Source organism: Puma concolor, chromosome A2, assembly GCF_028749965.1.
Source record: "Puma concolor isolate L17-30 chromosome A2, mPumCon1.1.hap2, whole genome shotgun sequence".
NCBI classification, from domain to species: Eukaryota; Metazoa; Chordata; class Mammalia; order Carnivora; family Felidae; genus Puma; species Puma concolor.
Window position 1 is genome coordinate 155,427,762 of NC_141668.1, and position 25,108 is coordinate 155,452,869.

A 25,108-nucleotide genomic window follows, 5' to 3' on the forward strand; every position below is an offset into this window, starting at 1 on the left:
AGGAAGCTACACGCTGCTTCCTTTTCCCTTTTTTTTTTTTTTTCCTGTTTTGTCTTCCCAGCCCCAGCCCTGAGTGGGCAACCGTCCAACCACCCGTCTCTTGGTCCGTCTGTCGGCCCTCATGTCCATGGGTCCCACCCTCAGGTCCCCTGTCACATGACTGTCTCCCACTCCTCCTGCAGCAGGGCAGGTGGCCGCTCCGGCGCAGAGGCCTCCTCGTCCAGCCCCGAACAGGAGCCATTGAGGAACCCATCGTCCTTGGGAGCAGCCACGGCAGGTGGTGTGGTCTGGAGGGCCGGGGCCCCCGGTTTGGTGTGGCCGGGGAGCGGGGGGTGGCCGTTGGTGGTGGCGGCGGGCAGCAGGCGGGGGCTGAGGGGCAGGCCGAGTCCTGTGCGGGGGCCTACGTTGGTCACACTCGTGTGAGACACCATCGGGCCGTAGCTGTAGCTGCTGCTTCCACTGCGTGCCTTCCGCTTGAAGTCCAGTGCCAGTGTCCAGCGGCTCCAGGATTTCTTGATCTCAGCCTGTACCTGGGGTGGCGGGAGGAGGGCAGGCCGTCAGGTAACCCCTCTGCCACATGTGCCCCCCCACCAGGCCCAGCCGTGCCCTCCTCCCTGCCCCTACAACACTCAGCACTGAATAGAACCGAAGGCACGGGATATCACTGGAAAATTCCAAGGCCAAGTAAAATCCCGTCATCCTCAGAACATGGTGCCTGGCTTCAGGCAGCTGACACGCCCAGAGTCTACAAGGCTCAAATGGCCCCAAGGGTGGCTGAGTTGTTCAGTCTGGATTACGGAGATTCAACTGTGGGCTTGGGAAGACACTGGCTATGCCAGAGATCGAAGAGCCCACAAATCCTAGGACGTCCCAAGCCTGAATCATCTGGAAAGACTCTGCTTTCACAAATGTCCTCAGGGATGTTCTTGGGGGAATATAGGAGGAGCCGAACAGAAGAATGGAAGGACAGGACTTGGGGGGCCCCTGGCGCTTTCGCGTCCTCCCTGCCTCGTACCAACGTCGCCCACCGCTTACCTCGCCGTTGCAGAAACAGTATATGATGGCGACAAAAAATCCCTGTGGAGAGAGGCACGTGGGGTCAGGGCCCGGAGGCCGCATCCAGGGAGGGTGGGAGTGGAGCCCCCTCCGCTGCCCTCCCCACCTTCGGCCGGGCCTTGGGCAGGGCCTGCGCACCTGGAAGGAGTTGAAGAGCATCTCGTAGTGCATCTGGACTTGCCAGAGCGTCCCTGAGACCTCGGTGTACGGCGTGGCCATGAAGACGATGTAGTGGACGCCAAAGAGCGGCATGAGCACCAGCGTGGATTTGAGCAGCTTCCTGGGCCGGCAGGGCACGCGGGTCAGGAACAAGCCCCTTCCCCTCAGTAGGCACGGTGCCGTCCCCACCCACCAGCCCTAGGCTCCAGGCTTCGGGAGCCACTACGGGACCTGAGGCTCGGGCCAGGGTGGAGGACGATCCAGTTAACCTGGGACAACCACCCTTCGCTGTCTTGGCAGAGTGTTAATAGGGCCCTTTGGTGCTTCCACCTGCCGGTCCCCCTACTGGCACACACTCATCGCCCACCCCCCCCCCCCCCCCCCGCCTTCCTTCTTCATCCCACGGCCCGTTCCTCAGGTCTTAGCTGAACCACCACCCTCTCGAAGCCACCCACGGCCCTCAGGTCCCTCAGACTTTGAATGACCTCTCCCTCTTTAAGGAGAGGTCTGGGTTTGTCTCACCCTTGCAGACCCCAGCTCTAGGGCAGGGCCTAGCACCGAATGGCCCAGGTTGGCTCTGGGGTGGGATCCCTGGGGCCAGCCAGGGAGTCAGGAGCTGGGTTCTCCCCCTGACACAGGCTCACTCCTGGGACCTCTGTCTTTGCTTTTTCACATGGTGCCGGGGTCTGATGACCCCTGAGCTCTGAGGAGCCGGGGTCTGCCGGGCACAGCTCACCGGTACTGCTGCCGCGTGTCGCACCGGCCGGCATTGGTCTCCCGCAGCTTGGTGGCCAGCACCCGGACGATGTTGATAAAGAGGATGAAGTTGAGCTGTGGGAGGGAGGGAGGGCTGCATCTCGAGTTGCACCCCAGCCGGGGGTGGGAGCAAGGGTCCCGGGGCACGCGGCCCTGCCCGGACTCTGCTCTGCCACTGCGTCCCCAGGTGGGCCCTTGGTTTCCCCAGCGGACTGGGGTGGGGGGCAGCTGCTTCTCAGGCCTGTGGCGCCAGTCCTGGGGTCCAGGGAAGCCTCTGGTCCCCGTCAGGGGCTGGGCACTGGGGCCTGTGGCACATACCCCCACCCGGGCCTGTTGCCACCCCTGCTCACCACGATGGAGGCCAGGATGGGCACCTGGATGATCCACTTCTTGTTCCCGGAGCTCAAGTCCCAGCACCTGGGGGAGGCCGAGGCATCAGCTCCCACCCCCCTGTTCCCACCCTGAGCCTGCCCACAGAGTGGCCCCAGAGCTGGTCTGCTCTGACAGAGGACAGCCGAGTGTTGGGGGTGGCCGGGCCTAAGGCCACCCTCACACGCTTCTTTTGCAGCAGCCTCTCGTGACCCTGAGGGGGCACCTGACTCAACGCTGGATACAAAACTGAAGTGGGGCCCACTCAGGGCCGGGGTACAGGAAGCCCCCTCACATACCGCACAGAGGAAGAGGGCTCCAGGGGTATTTCTGGCCTGTGTCGGAACCCCCCCGCCCCCGCTGGCCCCCTTCTCCACCTGGACCTACCCGGTGTTGGCCAGGCTGGCTCTCACACTGACCCACACGGCCACGAAGATGGCGGGCAGACCTGTGGGTGCGGAGGGGGCAGCGTGTGAGGAACCGTAGGTGCCGCCCACGATGTCTCCCCCCTCAGCCCTCCTCGCCAGACCCCTCTCATCCTTGAGGACCCCTAGCTTACCCAGTCACCGTCCCTGACCCCCCTCACCCTGGAGCCACGGGCTGCTTGGCGACAGAGCCACAGGCTGGCATGTGCCGCTCTGCTTCCCCAACAGCCTCCTCTGAAGGCTCTAGTGCCCAGCGCCCAGTTCAGCCCTCTGCCCTCATCTTGGCTCCGCGTCTCCTACCCACACATGCAGACCTGCCAGGCACAGGGTAAAATAAGACATCGCTGACTTCCCCGTGCCCAGCCCATTCCCCACTGCTCTCCTCTCAAGGGCAGTGATCCGCACGGGGCGCTCTTGTGGGGAGGGGGCCCAGTGCCAGCATTCTTCTGTCCCAGCACGCCCCCCTCCCCAACACCCAGCGTGAAAGGCCCTAGCCCCCACGGATGAGACTGGATGGAGTGACAACCGTCATTCCAGGCTGAGTAAAGTCCACAGGGGAACCTTGGTGTTCCCAGGCCCGAGTCAGCTCAGAATGCACATGGTACCTCTCAGTGAGCTCTGCCTCTAGAAGGGAGCCCAGGTTCCCACCTTCCAGACCCTCACACTTCATTCTAGGCCAGGTGAACTCTTGGGAGGGGCAGGGTGCGACCTGGGTTTATGGTGGGAAAAAGAGCTGTGACATTCTTGTGTCATGAAGCTCTGTGTGCTCCCAATCTGTGTGTTTCCTGCCCACCCTGACACCCTCTAGCCCCAGAGCCCATGTCAGTTCCTGGAACCAGGCCCAGATCTCCCCCAGCTCTGGGGCTTGCTGTGGGTGAGGACAAGGTCAGGGTGTGGCAAAGGGCTGTGGCTGTTGACCTGAGAGCTTCTGGGTGCTGAGTGCAGGGAGGAGGGCTTCAGCCACCGGGCCTACCCCTTTGCAGTCTGGCCAGTCGCCCCAGTCTGGCCAGTTGCCCCGGAGCCCAGCCAAGCTCGGGAGCTGCCAACAATAATGGACAATTATCGGTAACTCAATCCCAGAGCCCGTGGGGGAGCCGTGCAGAGCCCCAGCAACCCACTCTGCAGAGGAGCTGCTGAAGCTCAGATGATGCCGAGAGCCCGCCCTGGGGCTCTGGGTCATGGATCCTGCAGGCAGTGAGGGGGATCAGTAGGGAAACAGGGCTCAGGGTGGAGGCGGCATCCCAGATCCCAACCTTGGCCCTAGTGTGATCTCTGACCCGAGATCCCACTCTGATCCTGACCTGAATCTTAACTTGAGAGGACCCCCTCCTTCTCTTGGGCTGAGCCTCAAGGCCAAGTGAACCGCAACCCCAGGCTGAGCCAATCCCAGGTGAACCCTGACCCCTGGCCAAGGCTTGTTGCCTGAATCTGGGATGGGGTCAGACTCGCAGAAGGGTGGATGGGATGGCATATGCTGTGTGGGCACCTGACCCTTTGACCCTGCTGCCCATGGCCCCACCCTTGCCCCAGCCCCCGCTGTCCCCCACGCCTGCCTACCCCAGCCGAAGACCGTGAAGCCCCACAGATACTTCTTCTCTGAGAAGAAGGCCATGAAGATGAGGCTATGCAGGTACAGCCCCTCCACCAGAATCCAGTAGTAGTTGGTGGCCAGGAAGTAAAGGAAGAAGGTCACAGCTACCCTGCAGCCCGCCTAGGAGAGCAGTGGCGTTAGCCAGAAGGCAGGCCTGCATGTGCAGAAGTTGGAGATGGGCTGAGGGCTGCTCATAACATAGGACAAGTGGTGCTGGTCACGAGGGCAGGAAGGGCCAGGCTCTGGTCAAGGACAGAGCTGGGGGTGCAGGGAGAGGGGGAAAGCCGTCGCCAGGGGCAGGAGGGCACTCAGGACAGTGGCAGGGGGCAATGTGAAGAGGTGGGGTGGGTGGGCGTGCTGGGCTGAGGCAGGAGTGTTGAGGAAAGTGCCGGGTGGGAGACAGTCACAAAGCCCACGGCAGCAGGGGCTGGAAGCGGGGTCGAGGGTGCCGGGTGGCTGTGCGTGGCTCACTCCAGTGGCATGGCAGGAGGAGACGGGCAGAGGGGAGGGCCTAGCGGCAGGTGGAGGTGCCGGGCGAGGGATGGCAGGGTGGGTCTCCCGCGAAGCCAGAGGTGGGGAGGTGGGGAGGGGGGCGCGGGCCGCCGGTGAGAGGGAGGGGCACTCACGTAGCCGGCGGCGGCGGCGGCGGGCGGCGGGGGCGCCTGGGCGATGGCGCGCAGCTCTTCCTCGGTGAGGCGCTCGGCCTCATCGAGCGTGGCCCCCGAGTAGAGCACCGCGTCCTTGACGAAGATGCTCACGGCGCGAAGCATGAAGGACAGGAATAGGTGCATGTGGATGTAGTTGCGCGTGCAGTGCAGCCTCCTGCGGGGCGCGCGACAACACCGTGGGTGAGGGCACGGGGACGCGCGGCGGGGGGGGGGGGGGGGGGGCGGTGGCCGGGAAGCCAGGCTGTGCGCGGCGGGCAGGGACGCCCAGCCCGGGTAAGGGGAAGGGAGGCACCGGACCTCGGCCCCACCCACGCCCACGCCCACCGAGCGCGGCCCCGCCCCTCGCCCCGCCCACCTGAAGTACGCCAAGATGAGCACAGCCACGGTGAGGGAGGCCAGGGAGACAGAGTAGCCCACGGTGTAGATCATGCCCAGGCGGTCAAACACCTCCTGTGCCAGTGGGGACACACCGTCAGAGCCCTGGGACTCAGGTGGAGGGTAAGAGGCCAGTGAAGGTTGCCGGAGGAGTCAGGCCTAGCTCAGGGGTCACCAATGGGGTAGGGTGACCTTATCCAGGTCAGGTTGGGGAGGGGGAAAGCTCGCACCCGTTCACGAGTCTCATTGGTCAGGAACTTGACACACTCGCTGTAGTTGGCCCATGTCCGGTTGTGCCCAGGCACCAGTTCCCAGCTGCCATTGCGGTCACACCGACGGTAGGCATGGCCTGCGGGTCCATGGGGAGGGTCAGGGCAGGCAGAGAGGTCTGGAGCCCTGAGCTCCAAGTCCTGGCACCCCTGTGGTCCCCACCCTACTCCAGCCTGCCTTACCTTTGTGATTGAAGTCATAAATGTAGTCGGGACAGGGCACGGCCACCACCTCACCTGGTGCCCCCAGCGGCCAGCAAAGGATGTGGTCCCACTCGGGCAGGCAGGGGCGCCCTGTGCCCACAGAGACAGACAGACAAGGTGGGGGACACCAGTCAAGTCCATGGTTAGTGACCCAGAAGAATGAACACACCTGTGGTCGCTGGCTCCCTCAGGGACAGGTGTGCCCCAGGACTGGAGAACTCAGGCCTGGAGCGTTCTGGAGAGAATGTATTGAGCCTTACTACCTACTGTGCCCTGCACCCACCTGGCCTCATAGAATTCACCCACAGCCCCTGTATGCAGGTACTGGCATGGCCCTATTTTCTAGATTGACTGGTGGAGGCCAAGAGAGACAAGTGATCTGCTGAAGTCATACAGCCTAGGGCCCTGCCCTCCTCAGGGACTCAGCCCCTGGCCGGGCCTTTCTCTTTTTCCTCTACTCTTGGTCCCACCTCCAGGTGTCCCTGGAGAAGGGGAAGTTCCCAGACTAATTCCCTCAGCTGAGAATGCTTTCCGTGTGATCGTTGCCCAGGGACCATGGACAGGAGGCAGGAGGACTAGCTTCCAGTGCCAGCTGACCTCATGCAGATGTCCACCCTCTTTGTATTCCAGCTTCTTCACCGGGTAGCTGGGACTGACCATATCAGCCTGTGCTTCCACCCCCATCCCAGACCCACCCTGAGCACCTGCTACAAGACTCCAATGATCATTCGTAGGGAAGGTATCATCCCCCCAAATCTAAGTGCTATCTGTGGGATTCTACCCTACTTTAGGGCTCCAGTCTCACAGCAGAGCTACTAAGTGACCTTGGAGGGTCCCTGGCCTCTGAATCTTCTACTTTCCACCCCCCAGCTCCCTTCTTTCCCTCTGCAGGGCTCCAGCCACAGGACTCTCCAGCCATCCTGGAAGGCTGCCTTGATGGCTGGACCCACCCCAGCCTGGTGAAAGGCTCTCTGTCCTGGGCACCATATTCCCAGCCCCGCCTGGCTAGGCCCACAATTCCCTCTGGTCCCTGGGGAGCCACAGGGTGACCACAGCCTCCCAGATGTGGCCCATCTGGAATCTGCTGCCCACCCAGCCGGTTCAAACCGGCCCTGTGGCTGCAGCCTGGGCTCTGCGTTTGTCTCTCCTTACCTTCCTGAGGGACAACACTGCCCTGCATCTTCCTCCCTCTCTTTTCTTCTCCCCTCCTTGTCTCACTCTCTCTGGCCCCACTCGTCCGTGGCTACCATCCTCTCCTGCTCTGTGTCTATGCTCAGCATACTATTTTTGATGGACCCTCCTCTGACAGAGTCCCAGTCCCAGTTTGTGCCTCCCGGTCCCGTCTGTCTCTCCCTGTCTTTGTATCTGTCCCTGCCCCTCTGTCTCCCAGGTTCTCTGTCATCTCTCTCCATGGGAGGGGCCATAGCCCTGGGGCCACCGCTGGGGTAATGTGGGGCAAGTTCTCTGCCCAAATCTCCTGGGTGTCCGGGCCCATCCAGCTGCCGGCCCCCTCCACACCATACCTCCTGGGCTCTGTCTCCTCCCAGCCCCTCCCCTGCTTTCCTAGGGAGGGGGCCACAGCCTCTTCTTTTCCACAAGAGCTGAAGAGCATGAGCTCACTTGCCGGGGATCGAGCGGCGGGATGGGTGGGTCCTAGGTGGTCTCCCATGGATGCATGGAAGCACAGACATACCTCGGCGCCTGCTGCCAGTGGGCGCCTCCTTGTCCTCCTCGGACTCAGGGTAGAGCTTCCCAGATGCCTTGTCTTTCTTAGGCTTCCCTGATGTGGATGCAGATGCCCATCCTTTGTCTGATTCCATTATGTCAGCTGGAGAAATCAGGGCAGTCATGGCTATCAGTTGTCCTACGGCAGGAGACCCAGGGCACACTCCTGCCTCTTTGTGCATTGTGGGTTCCTCCCTGTCCTGCTGACAGCCCAGGCCATTGAAAGAGCTGAGGTAACAGGTGAGGAAGCGCTTTACAAACTGTAAAGTACTTGCCAGGTGCAAAGTAAGCAGAGGGTATGGAGACTGTCAACAGGAGGTTCAAATAACGAACACCACGCGGGCGTGGGATCAACTAGCCGGCCGAGCAGTAAATGTGGGCAACGCACGGGCAGAGGCGGTGTCCTCCGACCCAGGAATCGGAGCCAGAGCCTGTGCAGGAGGACGAGGCCCCACCAGGGGGCGCAGGACAAAAGCGGACGGTAGGGGTGATGTCAACGGAGAGGTTAAACTGTGAAAACGCAGCCTGGCCAGAGCATTGTGCAGCTCAGGAAGCTGGCGGTGTGGACGATAACAGCAAGAGTGTGCAGCTGTCAAGGGTGTTCAGGCAAGTCTACCTACCCGTCCGTCCCCTGCCCTGAGATACTTGAGTTAAGGGTTCACAGGGTCCACAGAGGGACTCCGGAGACTGAGTTGGGCTGGCCTTTCTCTCCAGTAGAGAGATGTTCAAGATCTCTCTCCCTCGCTGAAAAGTCTCCCTCATTCTCTGACTTGTGTCCCTTCAGTGACAGCCTGAGCAGGGCCCCTGGCCCTCCCGTGTCAGGGTCTGTGGCAGCAATGGGAAGCTGAGGGCAGACGCCCCAACTGGGATGGAATGGCTGTGCCTGATCCTTGGGGCATCAGCAGGGAGGGGGTAGCAAGATGGCGTAGACCAGGAAGAGAGGGGCTCCATCAGGATGGGGCGGGCTGGGGCGGGGCAAGGTGCCTCCAGGCTTCCACAACTAGGAAGAGCGCTGGGACCCAAAGAGAGGGGGCCCACCTGACCCCCAAACCCTGAAGTCACCGGGGCAGGGAACCAAGGAGTCACCAGTGGGGCCAGTGTGGACAGGGCTGTGACCAAAGAGACCATGTGAATCCCTGTGACTGTGAGCAAAGTCCACGTGCTACAAAGTGTGTCACTGTGTGCTTGGGTCCCCGGCAGTCTGAGAGCCAGCTCCAGACAGGAAACTGTTCTTGACAGCCAGTCAGGGGGGCGGGGGGGAGGGTGGGTCTGGGCTTCTTCCAGGTCCATGAGACTGATCAGACAGGTGGCAGAGGCCCGGATGGGTGCTAATGAGCTCCCATCTTCGCTTCCAGGAAATGGACTCAGGGCAGGATAGGGCAGGAGGCAGGACGGAAGCCCCCCCCTTCACCTTAGCATAGGTCCCTGGAGAGGCCGCACTGGTGGGCAGCAGCCCTCCCTACCTCAAATCAAACACCCTCTCCCGGACAGTAACTATGACTCAGAGTCCCAGGTACCCATCCCTATCCCTCTGTCATCCTCCCCGTCCAGCCCCATGCACCCCAATTCTCCTGACCCTGGACACCTCAGCCTCGTCTTCTGACCAGGTGGCCCTCTTCAAAGATCTACTTATCCTTCTGGACCTTCCTTGGATACCTCCTCCTCCAGGAAGCTGTCCCAGCGCACCCCAGTGGGATTTGGCACCCTAGTCAGTGCCCCTGATCCTGGTGTGCCTTGCCAGATCTAAGCCTGTGGGGATGATTCGGACTGTGGCTGCCTTCATACCGCCCTAACCCTGCCACGGGAGGGAAGGCTCAGTGCATTTCAGTCTGCTGACTTTGATGACACCTGACCCACCCCACTTTGGCCTGACCTCCCCTTCCAGCACCCCCACCCCCACCCCTTCCCTGGTGCCACTTGGTTCCGCATCCTAGGCTCTCATCTTCATTTAGACCCTCCCTCTCTCGGACCTTGCTTCCAGACCCTCCTTCTTTGGCCCCGCCTCCCTCCGGCTCCGCCCCCACCTGGCCTCTGCAGGACTTCTTTGAGCCGCTTCTGGCATTGGGCCTGGGCACGGTGCAGCAGGAAGATCTGCTCCTCTTTGGTCATGACGTCATCTGCATCCACCTACCAAGTTGAACGTCAGACTGCAGGCAGGACTTACCAGCTCAGAGGCAGGTCCTACAACCATCCCAACCTCCCTGAGGGACTCCCGCACCGCCCCCCCCCCCCCAACCCTTTCCAAAGGCCCTGAGTCTAGAATTTGGGAACTCTGCCTTACAAAGCTCCCATTTTACAGATGGGAATCTGCAGCTCCAAAGGGTAGGGCCTGTCCCACCAGAAGGATAAAAGAGGGAGGGGAATGTCCCCTGCCTGTCCGCTAGTGACCCTGTAGGCTGCAGCCACTGATGCTCTCTGTGCAGTCTGTTCCCTAAGGGTACATGGGAAAGGGATGGAATGTCCCGGGATGGATCCTCACAGGATCCTGTCTGTTGGGGACCTGGTAGGGAGAGGGGGTGGATAAGGAGTGGTGAACTCTGGGGAAATAAACCAGCCCTGGATTCTTTCAAGCCCTAGTGCCCTGGGGGACCTCCGGAGTCACCAATTTCCATCCTGGCCCTCTCCCCAGTCACTGCTCTCTGCAGTGAATGGTGAGTGAGTGCCTCAGCCGCTCCCACCCTTGTGGTCCCAGAAGCTAGAGGACTGAGGAATTGCTGGCCAGTGGTCTGGTTGGGCAGACACTCCCCTGCGGGCTGTGGGTGGGAGTCACCCACATCCCACTGCTTATCTGGAGGCTCCTTCCACCCAAGCCGACCCTGTGTTTTTTTCTTTTTTTTAAGTGTACTTATTTTGGGAGAGAGAGCGGGAGACAAAGAGCCAATCCCAAGCACCTCTGCTCTATCAGCGCAGAGCCTGACACAGGGCTTGAACTCACGCACCGTGAGAGCATGATCTGAGCTGAAATCTCAAGAGTCAGATGCTAAACCGACTGAGCCACCCAGGTGCCCGACTGACCCTGTATTTTGACGGTGCCAACAAGAGAGTATCAGTTCCCACTGTTTCCTCTGGAATATACTTCCTTCTTTTCCTTCCAACCTGTGCACCCTGGGCACTCGCTGCCACCCACTGGGGTTCCCTGGAATCATTTTGAGGAGGAGAACAAGATCATCACGGGCATCGGGGTGTGGTCGCACCCTGAAGCTGTGTCCCCCCTACAGGGTTGGAAGCGGGTCAGAGTAAAGGCAGCATGCTGCCCTGGGGACGGCTTAGTGTGATCAAGTCTAGCCACTTCCACGAGTGGGACCCACAGAGGTTAATACATTCCCCTCGCATCCCCCTCCCCCCCCCCAAGTTGGAGCCGGGTCCCCTCAGACACCAGGACAGGGACATGTCTGGCCCCTTAGACCCCTCAGCCCCAAGAGCAGGGCTGTGTCCCCTCACACTCCACAGGGCAGAGCCTGGCTCCCTTAGCCTCTCAACAGGCAGAGCTGCTGCCCCTCAGCCAACGCATGGCGGGGCCGGTCCCTTGTCGGAGGGGAGCTTTGCAAGGCGGAGAGCCAGGGGGAGGCAGGGGAGGAAGGAGGCGGGCTGGGGAAGGGGCGGGCTGGCCGGGCGGGGCGGGTCAGGGAGCCCGGCTGCTGGGAGAAGTTAATTGACCGCGTCTCTCGGTGGCAGCAGCGACGGCTTCCAGGGCCAAGGAGTCTCCTATTGGCTCGGCCGGACTTGGGTTCCGCTGGTTTTACTTAGCGGAGCGCGTGCGCGTCTGTGCGCGTGCGCGTGAGGGGCGGCGCGGCGTCCAGCGGCCGCGCACCCACTGCGGGCCGGCTCGCGCGCTCGTGTGCGCCCTTGTCTCTTTGCGTTCTCACGTGGGGACTGTCCCGCATGCATCTGGGACGTGAGCCTCGGGTGTCTGGGAACATGCATGTGTACATGTGTTCCCGGGCAAAGGTCCGCGTGTGCGCCCCTGCAAGTGTGTCATGCGGCGGTTCCTTACGGGGGGGGGGGGGGGGGGGGGTGTCTATCAGATGTCCGTGCTCCGTCTCTGCAGTCTGAGTTGGACCCTGAGATCTCAGCTGGATCCAGTGCCCAGGGCACCCCGGGAAGGGCTGGGGCAGATTGTCATGTGCTCCCTAGTGGCCCCCACACCTCCTGTTTCCTCCCGGCTCTACACGCTCCTCCCTGAGCTGCAGCGGAGCAGGATGGGGCTTGAGGGAGGACAACTGGGCCTGCCCCAGTTCACGGGGCTCCAAGGTTAACCAGAAGTTCTCTTTGTGCCTCTGGCATTGGGGGTCCAGGCTCCTGAGGGGTCTGATCCCTGCATAGCTGAGCTGCTCACCCCAACCCATGATAGCACCCCTTCACTACCATTTCCATCATTACAACTGGCACCTCCATCAATAAACGCCACCACCATCACCACCAACAACCATCATCACCTTGACCGACAACGCCAACACAAACCATCACCACCCCCATCACCACCGCCACCTGCACCAGCACCATTACCACCACGAGCACTAATTATTACCAGCAGTGTGACCGCCATGACCACCATGAGCACCATCCCGGCCAGTAGAGCATCATTACCATCACCGCTGTCGCTATCCCCACCAAAGGCAACATTAGCACCATCACTGCCATCACCATTATTGCCACCAGCCCCATAACCAATGTCGGTACCACCTCTACCATTGTCTTATCCTTACTCCCTCGCCGTACCCCCCTCCCCACCCCTTCTTCTGCCCAACTCCATCTCTCTCAAGACAAACAGATAATGCCCCATCTTTTTGCCAGCTGATGGAAAGCTCCTGAGTGACTGAAGCTCCTACCAGTCCCCAAAGGCTGGCACACCAGCCCTCCTAATAGACAGACTAGCCCACTGATGTGAGCAGTCATGGGTTGAAAACTGCCCATTCGGCAAAGCGTGCTGGCTGGGTGATGACCGGGAACTAACCACACGCTCCCTCACAGGCCCAAGGCGTCCGCTCAGCCTCCACTTACTGCTGCTGCTTTATCCTCTCTATGGCCAAGGGGAGGCACCCCTCTTTTCTGGAGTCTGGCTTCCACGGTGGGGGTGGGGACACTCAGGAGAAGGGAGGCACCTCATGGCCCCCAAACTTCTCCATTTATCCACAGGGATGGTGGCCCCACCTCTGACCTCCCTGAAGCTGTAGGAGCCATTGCCACTCAGGACTGCCACTGCAGCAAGAACCCAAGCCAGAATCAAGGAAGCACTTTCCCAAGGAAAGGAGGACAGTTCCATGCCAAGTTCATTCCCACTGCCCTTGAGTACAGCTCCCCTGCCCGCAGTGCCCCCGTTCGTCCTTCCCTCCAGCTGTGCCCTCTCCTCATCCAGGGACATTCTGCTGGACCTTGAATCCCACCTCCACCACTGATGGGCTGTGTGTCTAGGGAAGTTGCTTAACCCTTGTGCCTCAGTTTTCCACCTGTGCGAACAGGGGGATGATAGGGCTGTCGTGAGCATTCAGTGAGGTACTGCATGGATAGCCTGGACAGGGGTTGGGTCGGGGCCGAGCTGGTCGCTATAACTGCTCCCGTTAGCAGCGCCACCACCACCAAGTCGTGGCTCTCCTACTTGCTATGGGCTCCCCTGCTGCTGGGCACTGCAGGTGGCTCCAGGCTGGGGACCTAGAATGGCAGAGGGAGACCGGGTAGATGACTAAGTCCAGGGACCCACAGTGAGGGGTGGATGGGAGGCGGGACTCCAGAAGGTGGGGGAGGAGGGAGTACAGGAGGGCCTGCTGGGTGAAGTGTGCCTGGTGAGTTTTTGGGGCGATCCAAGCTGGATTCCCAGTAAGATTGCAAGTCACTGCAAGGCCCCCCAGGCTTGGGCTTGGCGGGTAACAGCGTCCTTCATCTGCCTCTGCCCTGACTGAGGAGGCCTTATCTCCCGAGTGTGAAGGGGAAAGCGAAGGCAGCTCAGTTTCCCCTCCTGGCCTGTTGACTCTGTCTGCTCCTCCCTCCCCGGACCTAACCAGCCCTTCTTCCCCTTTCCCAGCAGAGTTCAGGTCTTTCTGGCCCAGCTCCTGGTGCGGGGGACTCACGCTGGCTCAGTTTAAATAAACTAAGTGCGGACTCAGTTTAGATCTAGAGTACTGGCAGATCTTGGGTGTCAGGGGTGAGGACTGAGGGACCCAGGGATGGATCATAGCCAGGGGTCACCCACCAATGAGGGGGCCACCCAGCCCCAGCACCAGGTGCCCCAAATCCCCCCTCCCACATCCCTCTTATGGTCTGGAGTCAGGGCTGACTTCTCCTGACCTAACCGATATACGGCTCAGCTTCAGTGCCCCTTGCTATAGCACACTCCCCATGGTGGACCCCCCAACACAGAGCCTTCCTCTGTGCACATGTGTGCACGATGTGCAGTTTGTGAACACGCAAGGGGTGGGGTGATGCCCTGACTTCAGCCCTGAGCTGGAGGAATAGGGAGAGGGCAGCCTGGGAGCAATGAGCTGGTGTCTGTGGGGCTCCAGGCAGGGTGCAGGTGGAGGCTGGAAGCCAGTATGTTATTTACAAACATAGAAGCTGCTGTCCCAGGGAGAGTCTAGCGTGTGGTCAAGAGGCCCGGATGTGTTTCTCATTTCCTGAGTTCAGAAGCCCAGACGAAGAGAAAAGGCCATCTGCTCATTACCCCTCCCCTGGGGCGGGGACGGGGGGGGGGGGGGGAGGTGGGGTAGCAGTTCCTTCTACCTGAGCTCCCAGAGAAGTCCCACTGAGGACAGTCTCCCAGTTGGGGATGAGCGTCCTCGTGTGGTGGCAGTGGGGGTGGAGGTGAGGACGGGGAGGCCAGGGGTGGTGATGGAGGTGTGACGGTGACAGCGGTGGTGGAGAGAGCCAGTTCCACGCCACTGACCAAATGAGGGCCACTCCTCTCAGCTCCTCTCCTAACTGCCAAATTCCACACATTTGCTGTCTGTGATCCCAGACATGCCTACATTCTCCTCCAGGCAAAACTAAGAAGGAAATACAAGGGCTACTTCTTCAGCTGCCGACACCCCTGCCTTTGGGAAAGGGGCTTCTTCCACTGAGTGGTGTCAGACTCGAGATGTCCTCTTGGGTCATCTCACCCATCCCTCTGCCAGGGTTCGCCCTGGTCCCGTGGGGGAAGGCGGCTGTCGGCTTCCTCATCACCTCTAGAGAAAGCAGACCTGCCTGGCATCCGTCTAGCCCCTCTGCCTATTGGCACCCACCCCGTTGCCCGTGGAGCTTTATCTACATCTCCTTTATCTTCCACCACATCCCCATCTGGCAAATGGGGACACTGAGGCCGAGAGTCACAGTCAAAAAGAAGAGGGCCAGTCTGCTTGAGGAAGCACCAGGCCCCATGGATCCCCTAGTGCAAGCCTCAATTCCGGCTTTCCAGAGTCCTTCTGGATTCTACCTCTTGCTGCACCAGGCAAGAGCCTCCCAGCAGAGGCTCCGAGGCAGAAAGGTAATTCAGGGGTGGGGGCAGACAGAGGCGACCACACGGCGATGGCGTTGGTGATGGCATCTTGTGCTCGGCTCTAATGGGACAGAGGACAGTTGCGCCCTGGTGTTCGGAGCGAGGAGAGCTGTACCTCCAGAAAAGCCAGGAGGGGAAACCTTGGCTCACAGGAGACCCCCTCGTGACCTCCTGGCCTTCCTGCACCTCTTCTCCAGGTTCCACTACTGGGACCTGTGCTGGCACCCCTCGATGTCTCCGGTGCCAGCTGGCTAGGGACTGCTCCCCGCCCCTTGCTGCCCTCTGTCTGTCCGGCTGGCCCGAGCAGGCTGGGACGGGCTCCCTGCCGGGGACACTCCTGCCCCGCCACCGCTGACAAGTGCTGACTTTTCCTCCCCCTCTCCAGGCCTTCCTGAACAGGCTGCCTGTGTTCAGGGCTGGGAGGGGCTGGGGGGGGGGGGGGAGGCACTGTGACGCCTCTCATCCTGGCCAGCGTGGACGCCTTCAGGGCAGGAGGTGGGATGGAACCTGGGATGGCGGAGTTGGCTGCTGGACCCGGTGGATCTTCACAGGCGGCCTCTACCTGGCCCGGAGGACCAAGGCCCAGAAGGATAGTACAGCCTAACTTAACCGTACGCCTGGTCAGCAGAATAGGATCCACCAGCTCTCACCTCTGCACAGGCCGGTCCCAGAGTTGGGGGTCTTTAGGGTTTGGAGGTTTCTGGTGTCTTTGCGAATCTGAGGGAGGCTTTGCACCCTCTCTCAGTCACACCGTATTTTGCAGACAATTTCAGGGGTCTGCAAAAACCCCACCCTACCCTTTCTTTTTCCTAGGAACTCTCTCTCTGAAAGAGCTGCTTTCCTGATGCGGTGGCTGGACCAGGGAGTGTCCCCAGAAGGCCCACAACAGGAATCTGGGGGAGGCCACTTGACGCCTCATTAAAACATTCCGAAGAAAACCCAAGTTCCCGGGAGGGCTCGGCTCCCCTCCTCCTGCTCTGTCCACAGGCCGTTCCCAGAGCTGGGGTGTGTGTGTTGGTGGGGGGGGGAGGTGTTTAAAGGCAGGTGATATAAAAAGCTTGAACAAATCAATACAAAAAAGACAAATGAGCTATGGAAAGAGGAGTGAGTAATGGCTCTGTGCAAGCTCTTAGAAGAGGGACAATAGACCAACGTAAAGTCCCAAAGCTTATGGGTAATTGGCAAATTAAAATGACAAGATGCACCATTTTTCACCTATCAGAATGGCAAAGGTGAAAATCCTCATGCTTCCCCCGTGAGACAGAGGGTGTTGGGGAGAGACCCTCCTGGTCCCTCCTGGTATTGTGAGTATAAACTTGCACAAGCTTTCTAGAAGCCAGTTTGGCCATGTCTATTAAGATAAAAAAACGTGAATGTTCTCAGACCCAGCAATGACAGAATCTAGAAATACCCTGCAGAGAAATGGTCACACGGGGCCACGGGAAGGCGTTTCAAGGAGCTCTTCTGCCCCCCATCTGGAATCTCACACACACACACACACACACACACACACACACACACACACCCCTATGCAGAAAAGATCTAAATATACATTTCTGGGGACTGCTTAATGCATCCCAGATTTTGGAATACTATGCACCATTAAAAAATAGATTTATGTTTCCTGGCAAGAAGATCTCTAAGACATACCTTTAGGCAAAAAAAATGCACATGGCAGAGCTTTACCTACAAACAGACACCATTCATTTGACAACAAGCAGAAAACGACAGAACAAAACTATCTGCTTTATATGTACACAAAAAAGTACCTTTTGGAAATCTACAGGAAAAGGTCTGGGAGGACACCCATGGACCCAGACTGTTAAAAATGATCTTCTCTAGAGGGGGCCCTGGGGCTTGGGAGCCATCAAGGGTGAATTCTCTTTACTCTGTACTATGTGACTCTTTTATAAGAAAGAACATATTCAAGTATCAGTTGTTCAATAAAAAATAAGAAGAACATATTCAAGTATCAGTTGTTCAATAAAAAAATTTAAAAAAAGTAAAATAACAAGGATTTTATGGAAGGAAGGAAGAAAGGAAAGAGGGAGAAGGAAGGAAGGGAGGGAGGGAGGAAGGGAGAAAAAAGAAAGAAAGAAAGAAAGAAAGAAAGAAAAAAAGGGAGGAAGAAAGAAAAGGGAAAGAGGGAAAAAAAGAAGGAAAAGAAGGAAAAGAAGGAAGGAAGTAAGGAAGGAAGGAAGGAAGGAAGGAAGGAAGGAAAATTAAATAACCCACAGTGGGACACGGGGATCTTGCTTTGGAGGAAGAAGCTTGGTGCAAGAGTCTGAAGATGTGGGTTCAAGACCCACCTCTGCCACAGATTCACTGCCTGAACCTCAGGGCTCTTTCCCATAAAATGGGCTGGTGAAAGGATGGAATGAGAAAACATTTGTGACAGTTTCTAGCTCTGAATCTGAGGACAGCCATTGTTCAACACGTGGTGGTTCCTTCCTGTCTTTAAAAGAGGGTCCATGGCCACACTGGCTCTGGAGCAGGCTAGGAGGGCTCACCTGTACTCCCACCCACCACAGCCCCTCCTGGGTCTGACCCTGAGGTCGCATCACATCTCTGCACTCAAGGCCTGCCCCCCATGCTGACCTGCAGTTTCTCGTTCACATGTCCTTAGGATGAGGCATCCCCAAGGATGGTTTTGCCCCCTACTCACAATCTGTGGGTCCGTCCCTTCCTCCAAAATCCACTCCACCTGACCCCCAGCTCGCGGCTACTATTCCCCGTAAGGCACAAGATGGGCCAGCTGAGTCTGGCCATAGCCGATGTCCTCACAGTGGGGCGCTTTCTGGCCCCCCCAAACCTGAGGTCCCTGGGAGCCCACTTCTGGGACTGGCTAGGCAGGCAGCATGAAGGTTTGGTGACAGGAACTATTCGCTGAGCTTGGCGGGCTTAGTGGGCCACAGCACAGATCTGGGTGGGAACGGTCACCCCGGGGTTCAGAAGAAGAAACTGGCAGGCTGTCAGTCTCTCGCTGGCTCCAGCTGAGCCCAGGGGGCCTACAGGGTATTGGGTGACGCTTGGGCCACATCCTCTAGACCTAAAACCTAGAAGGTCTTCGGGAAGGTCCAGGGTATACACAGTCCGAGTATCCCGCCACTGCTGTCCCGACAAGGTCTCAGGGCAGACCCAGCCAGGGCATCCCTCCTCCTGCCCTACCCTCAGAACTGCACCGGGGCTAAGCCAGGCCAGTTCTCTGCATGTGCCTCAACTTCCCCAGAAAGCAGTGAGGGGCCCTGGGGACCCATTACCCCCTCCCCACAGAGACACAGGGCTTGGCACCAGGTTGGCATGCAATAAAAAATGGTCATATTGATTGCGTGATTCAGATTACTTTAAAAATGGGAACAATAACAGAACCTTTTTTAGAGGGTTGTTGGAAAGATTAAAGTAGTTAATACTGTAAAGTGCTTAGAACAGTGTCTGGCAAGAAGAGAGTGCTACAAAAGCATCTATTAAATAGAAATAAGAAACAATAGACCTGGGTGCACATGTGCTCACAAAAGCACATGCACATATATGCACAACCACGTCCCTGCAAGTGATGTGCAGACCCAGCTTCAGACACATGTGAGTTCACACGCGTCTCAGACACACACTCACGGGGACCCGGAGAACAGCACGCCCCGAGTCTGGCTCAGCCCTGCTCTGACACACAGACATGCTCTCAGGACACTCACACCCACCTTCCTGTCTACCCCATATATGTGCACACAGACCGCGGGCTGGCTCTGCACACAGCCTGGAAGGGGCCCTGGGGGCCGTGAGCCTGGCCCAAGGTGGGTGTGGGGAAACAGCTCTGGGTCCTTGCATTTGCCTCCGCACAAGTCTCTGAGCCTCGATTTCCCCCATCTGCAAGTCCTCCTATGGGGTGAGGTCTCTGGCTTTGGGGAGCCAGAGTTAAGAGGGCACGGGCACCAGGGAATGGAACATGCTGAGGCCCCCAGAGGAGAAGAGAGCCTCAGATCAGGGGATTCTTAGCCAAATAGTTCTTGCTCTTTTTTTACAGATGGGGAAACTGAGGTGTGGAGGATGGCCAAGGTCACATGGGCATTAGGCAGCTGGAGGAATCTCAGAGCTCTTGCTTTCCCGATGAAGGTTCTGCCTGGGTAGGGAGCTGGTGAGGGGGGAGGCAGCTGCCTGCCTGCCTGCTTGTCTCTCTAGAAGGCAGATGCCCCCACCCGGGAGGTACCGGGGAGGCAGCAGGGGCCTTGAAGTGGGACACACAGGCGGACACTCTCCTCAGCAATGAGCTAGTCTCCCGGGACAGGGCTGCTGAGGGATCTGACCGACTCCCCGGGACCTGGCCCCGGACGATGATGCTTCCCTCCTTGTCTCCGGCTCTTGGCCTCCGCCAGTGCCTGCTTTTCTGTGCTATTGTTGGTCTGTCTGCTGCTTCTGCTCTGGGGAGCCCTCATCCCCACCCCATCTGTCTCTCTTGCCCATCTCCCAGCCTGTTTCTTCTTCTCCCTCTGGTCCCCTCTTGGCCTCTGCTCTGTCCCTCACTCACCAGAGTCCCCCTCCAGCACGTTTCTCCTGGAGAAGTGTTCTGTGAGGTCGGTCTCCTTCAGGGGACCTCCATCCTTCCTCCATGCCACACACACCGCCTCCCTGGGCAAGAGCGTACGCGGTGTGTGCACGCATGTGATTGTGAGAGCTGGAGGGGACCCCTAAATCCTACCCCCTGCCTGGTTGGTTCTGACCTCAGACTCACAGCCCCGTGTGCTGGATTGCAAACAACATTTGCAGAAAACAGAGGCCCTGGAACAAAGTCTGTGGGACCCTACCTTAGGGCCAAAGCCCGGTCTACAGCTAGATCACATTGTCATCTCTGAGGGAGACACAGCCACGGGAGTGGTGCTCGCAGAAGCAGAAGATAGGGGAACCCCAACCATAGATTTCCAGACTTGGGACCCCAAACCCAGCCTTCAGAAATTACGAGACCTTAGGCATCTGGCACCAGGTCCAGACACCCCAGAGACAGCAGGCACCCTGGATCTCGGGTCAGAGAGGACGCTCACCCAGAGTTCAGATTACTCAGGGAACCTAAGACTCTGCGCCCCGGTCGGACCCACCCCAGGGACCGCAGAGCAAGCCCGCAGCCTGTCCTGGAGTGCGGGTGAGGGACTTACCAGTGCGTATGCGGAGCTGAGCACCGGGCAGCAGAGCAGGAGCGCCAGGCCGGGCGCGATCCGGGCGGCCCCCATCGCCACCGCCTAGGGCCCCGTCCCTCGGGGCAGCCGCCGCCGCCGGCCCTGGTGGTGGTGGTGGTGGGGTACAGAGCTGCGTCAGGCCGGGCTGCCCCGCCCACGCCCGGGCCTAGGGGACCCCGGAGGCCCGGCGGCCCGAGGCCCCGGGGCCCGGCGCGGGGCCCATGCGCCGAGGGCTAGCAAGCGAGCGCAAAGGAGAAAGAGAGGGAGGGAGGAAGGGAGGCAGCCGGGGGCCGGGCGGGCGGCGGGCGGGCGCCGAGCGCTGCGGAGCTGCCCGTCTGCCTCGGAGCGGAGAAATCACATCCATATGGCCGGGCCCCCCGCCCCCGGCCCGCCCCCCGTCCCCCCCACCCCACCCCGCGCCGCCTTTTCTTTCTTTCTTTTTTTTTTTTTTTTTTTTTTTTTTCTTTTGGGGAACTAGGAGCTGTGGCTTCGCCCCACGCCCAGTGGGGGAGGGGTCGGGGGAGGGGTTGGGGTCGCGGTCTGCGGGGGGCGAACCGGGCTGTTATTTTTAGCTCCGCGGGCAGCGCAAGGAGGGGAGGTGGGGCGGGGCGGGGGGCGCGTTTCGAGCCGCTCGGGGCGTGCAGCTTAGGGACGCGATCCCAACTTTGCAACCACATTTTGAGCCCTTCGGCGATCGGGCCGCCGGCTCCCTGCCCCTCAGCCCCCTCGGATCCCCATCCTGTCCGCCGCCGCCTCCCGCACCGTCTCCCCATCCTGGGCCGGAGCCCCGCCTGCGCCCGCGCGGCTGAAGCACGCCTGCGGCCGGGACGCTCTGCCTGTCGGCCTGTCTGTCAGTCCGTCTCTAGCTCCCCCAGCCTTGGCCTCCGTTCTTCCAGCAGCCCCGAGCTCCGTTTCGGTCACTCCCTCGCTCCCTCCCTCCCCTCCCCCTTCCCTCTCTCTACGAAAACATTTGCAAGTTTCCAAAAAAGCCACCGAGCCGAGCGGCGCGGGGCCGCCGGCTCCACCGGGCTCCGAGGAGGCGCCGCCGACTGACACCGAGACGGACCAGCCCGCCCGCCCCGGCCAGGCCCGGCGTCACCCCTACCCAACGCCGGCCCCCGTCCCCGAGGCGCCGGCCCCCGACCCCGACTTACTCCGAGCGCGCCGCCGCGGCCCGCGCCTAGCCATGGATGTCGGGGACCCCCCGACAGCCTCCCCAGGACAGCGCCCCGTCCGCGGCCCCGGGGGCACTTCATGGGGCTCTCGGGATCCCCTCTGGCCGGCCTGGCCTCCAGCGCCCCCCGCCCGGCCGCCGCTCGGAGCCGCCGCCCGCCGCGCGCGTCCCTCGCCTCGGCGTCTGCCGCTCCCCCTCCCCCCCGCGGCCGGGCGCCTCTTCCCTCCCCCGCGCCCTCCCTGGGCCTCTCCCGCCCCCGCCCCCCCGCCCCCCCGCGCCGCCTCCGCCACGGGTGTGCGGAGCTGCCGAGCCGAGCCCGCTGCCCCTGCCCCGGGACGTCTCTCTAGAGGCCGCGCCCCGGGTCGCCAGCGGCGGGATGTGAGTGTGGAGGGGACGGGGCCAAGGGAGCCCTGACATCGGGGCCCGGGAACGTAGCCCGCGACGCTGCCGCCGCTTCATTCTCTTCTCCGGGAGGCACAGACGTTATTTTTTCTGATCGGCCTGCCCGGGCCCGTGAATAGGGACCCTCAGCCGCGAAGCAGGACCTCTTCACTGGAGGTACCCCGCGCGCCCCCGGCCGCGGCGCTGTCTGTTCGCCCGCGGGACTCCCGCTCGGGCTGCACCGGGGTCCCTGGGGAGACTGCCGGGCCGCCAGCCCCGAGCCTGGCTCGGCCGCCACGGCCCTCCCGCCCCGCCCTCGCCTGGACCCCCGGCCTCGGGAACTCCCTAGTGGGTAGGTCCGCTGTGCTCTAGACCCGCCCCCGCCCCTGCCCTCGTCTCGGGGCTCACGTCCCTCTCCCACCCTCCCCGGTCTCTCCCCGGGTCCGGGTGTCTCAGAGTCTCGACCCTTCCAGACGCCGGCCCGGCCTCCACCCCTCCAGCTCCGCCCCTGACTCCACCCCGGGAGGCTCCAGGCCGCGAGACCCGGGGCTCGGCCGGGACCCCCACTCCGGAGCCCCGCGTCCCTCTCCACCCCTTCACATCTCCAAACACCCCAGGCGGGCCCTGGTCCACTGGGGACCCCCAACTTGGGGGAAGAGCGGGATGAGTCTGTGGGGGCGGGGTTACGAGCTCATGCCCGGGAGGGGACGCTGTAGCGCCGAGAGGAAGGCATCTCGGACCCCAAGCCTGCCACCTTTCAGTATCTGGCAGGGAAGCCGAGGTGCTGGGGAGGGCCTGGGACGCCTGGAGCGAATGGCTTTAGGGATGGCTTGGGGGAAGCTGCCCTGGGAAATACCTGAGTGGAGTGGCAGCCCCTGCTTACCCACTCACCTGTGGTATATCCTGCGCAGGACGACTTCCTGCTGTCTGGGCCTCAGTTGCCTCATCTGTAAACCGAGGATTTGGCCAGCTGATTCAAAGGGCACTTTTAACTTTACTGTTTTCGTGCTGCAGAGGGTGGGTGGCCAGACCCATGGGGTCTGTAAGCTTCCCAGACTCAGCCTGTGGAAATTGAGCTCCTCAGAGCCCCCAAACCGGCCCTCGCCCCCGCCCCAACATTTCAGGGATGGCCCCTCCCCCCCCCCCCCCCCATGTGAATGGATCTGCCGGCCTAAACCCTCAGACTACTGGAATCCAGCTGCAACCAGCCTTTCTGTCAGCCCACCCTTCTTCAGGCCCAAACCCACCCATCTCCCATACTGTGTGCACAGCTGTCTTCATATGAGTCTGTGGCCACATCCTCCTCTGTATCCCACTACCCTCAAATTTCTTGTCCTGGTGATTAAGGACTATGCTGTTTGAGGCAGTTTCCTCCAGAGGTGACTTTCCCCAACAAGTACTGTCCCCTAGACTCCTGGCCTGCTCATGCTCACTCCCCAGCCCTCGGCCTTTGTAGTTTACTGTGCTAGGATCATGCTATGCCTGGTGTAGAGAACATCCCTCCCTCCTTGTGACACCATCTTCTCCATTACTGGGGGGCCGGTGGGGGGAGGGGCTGTGATTTGGGAACTGCCCCCTATGGTGTGTGGGTTACTTAGCAACAGGGACAGAGAGGCCCAGGAGCCCAGAGTGGGTACCTAAGGAACATTTGTGCTTCTTCAGGGTTATATTTTGATAGTCTCATTTTTATGTCTCTGTTCCTAAAGCATTCTATTATGTTTTATGGTTCTATGGCTGACCACCCCTGCCCTGTGATAGGAAAAGAACATTCATGGAGGGATTGCAGGAACTAGGGGCTGATGTAGGGAGGCCTTAGATCTGACACCAGAAAGCTTGAGATTGGGAAACAAACAATATTTGTACTCGGGAGGACCGGGGTGGGCTGTGGGTAGGGCTGCAGAGAGGGGTCTGACGGGCGGTGGGCCCCTTAAGGGCGTTCCTCTAGCCATAACTCCTGTGCCTCACCCCAGAAGCCCTTGCTGGATATTCCACCAGTGTGGGTGAGGCTGATCCCCTAAGTCACCTCTAGGCTTCTGGTTAAAGTACCACCATGGGGATTGGGTGTCACACATTAACTGGTAGCACCCGCCTGCCTGACAGAGCCAGCCTGCCCTTTTTGATAGGCAAGCCCCAGGGCCCCAGGGTCAGTTTCTGGTCAGTTTCAGTGGTTTGAAAAGGTCTGGTTGGGGGGGGTAGGGAGCTGCCTTTAGGGATTCCTGCCTCTGATGGGGAAGAGCCAAGATGGTTACTGGAGCTCAGAACTGGAGCAGAGACTGGACTCCGGCCCAGTGACCCTAAACTGGATTCTGCTGCTGCCATTGCTGCTGTGAGTAGGGCTCTGGCCAAGCTACACAGACCCTAGGGCCACGGTGGGCACCAGACTCAGGAAGGAAAGACAGAGGCTCAGCTCTTAGCTCTTCAGCCTGGCCTCACTCCCTCAGAAAACCCCTTGTCCCGTTCTGGGAGCTCTGTGGGGAAACTGGCCTGCAGACCCTCAACACTTCATCCCCCAATCCTAGCTCCAAAGTCAGCTTGAATCCCTATCTCAACCCTGATCCCGGACTGAGCTTTATCCCCCACACGGAGTCTTTATCCCAGTCTGACCTCTGACCCCTAGCTGAACCCTGACCCCAGGCTGAGCCTCCACCAAGCCTCAGACCTCTCCCTGGTTCCAGGCCCCTCTGGAAGTTTTTCAAGGCAAGGGGCTGGTGGGGGTGGGGATGGCCAGGCCATAAGTGAACCGAGGTGCCACTTTTACAGCCATTTCGCCTGCTCATAAACACCCCCCACCCGGATGAGTCACTGGAGGCTCCCACAGCAGCTGCTGCTCGGGCAGCCCCCTCCCCTTGCAGCAGGAAGCCTGGTTTTCTCACCTCTCAGGAAGGCGAAGGGAGGGAAGCTGGGGGCAGGGGGCTGGGAGGCTCTGCCCCAGGCAGGGAGCACTCCTGGGGCGCCTGGAGGAGGGGGGGGCCTCCTGTCAGAGACCCCCTCCTGCAGTAACGCCAGATCCACAGATATCTCCACGCAGGCACGCCTTGTCTGCCCCACAGCACGACACAGGCACACACATGTACACACGCACACAAACACATGCGCTAACGCAATGGGGCAAAACAGCCTTGCCGCTCCCAGCTGTGCTCGGGTCCCAGGGTTGCCTTGGATCCCACTCACCTGGAGCCCACAAGGTCTTCCGGGTAGGGCCTGGAAACACAGAGCAGATTCAGGTCGGCCATGGAGAGGCCATGGATAGGTCTGAGCTGCCTCTGCTTCAGACCTAAGCAAGGATGTTGCTGCTGGGGACAGGAAAAGGCTTAAGTGAGAGCTTT

The 25,108-nt window shown here is 60.3% G+C and overlaps 1 protein-coding gene across 4 annotated transcripts; it reads right to left on the reverse strand.

Annotated features, from left to right (window-relative positions):
• On the reverse strand, positions 1-25,108 carry PTH1R (parathyroid hormone 1 receptor). Of its 4 annotated transcripts, XM_086698384.1 has the most exons (16): positions 24,954-25,108; positions 22,674-22,729; positions 20,207-20,329; positions 9,622-9,724; positions 7,566-7,700; positions 5,852-5,962; positions 5,630-5,748; positions 5,380-5,474; positions 4,983-5,178; positions 4,323-4,476; positions 2,728-2,788; positions 2,322-2,388; positions 1,952-2,046; positions 1,195-1,336; positions 1,036-1,077; positions 2-530 (listed from the first exon to the last, which is right to left on the reverse strand). In XM_086698384.1, exons 3-16 carry the CDS (start codon positions 20,279-20,281, stop codon positions 153-155), a joined length of 1,773 nt encoding a protein of 590 aa, XP_086554510.1. In that variant the 5' UTR covers positions 20,282-20,329; positions 22,674-22,729; positions 24,954-25,108; the 3' UTR covers positions 2-152. The 4 variants fall into 4 exon arrangements, with proteins under 4 accessions (XP_086554511.1, XP_086554509.1, XP_086554510.1 ...); XM_086698385.1 differs by lacking the exons at positions 22,674-22,729; positions 24,954-25,108 and adding an exon at positions 21,382-21,583 and having other exon boundaries at positions 1-530; XM_086698383.1 differs by lacking the exons at positions 20,207-20,329; positions 22,674-22,729; positions 24,954-25,108 and adding exons at positions 10,613-10,733; positions 10,974-11,002 and having other exon boundaries at positions 1-530.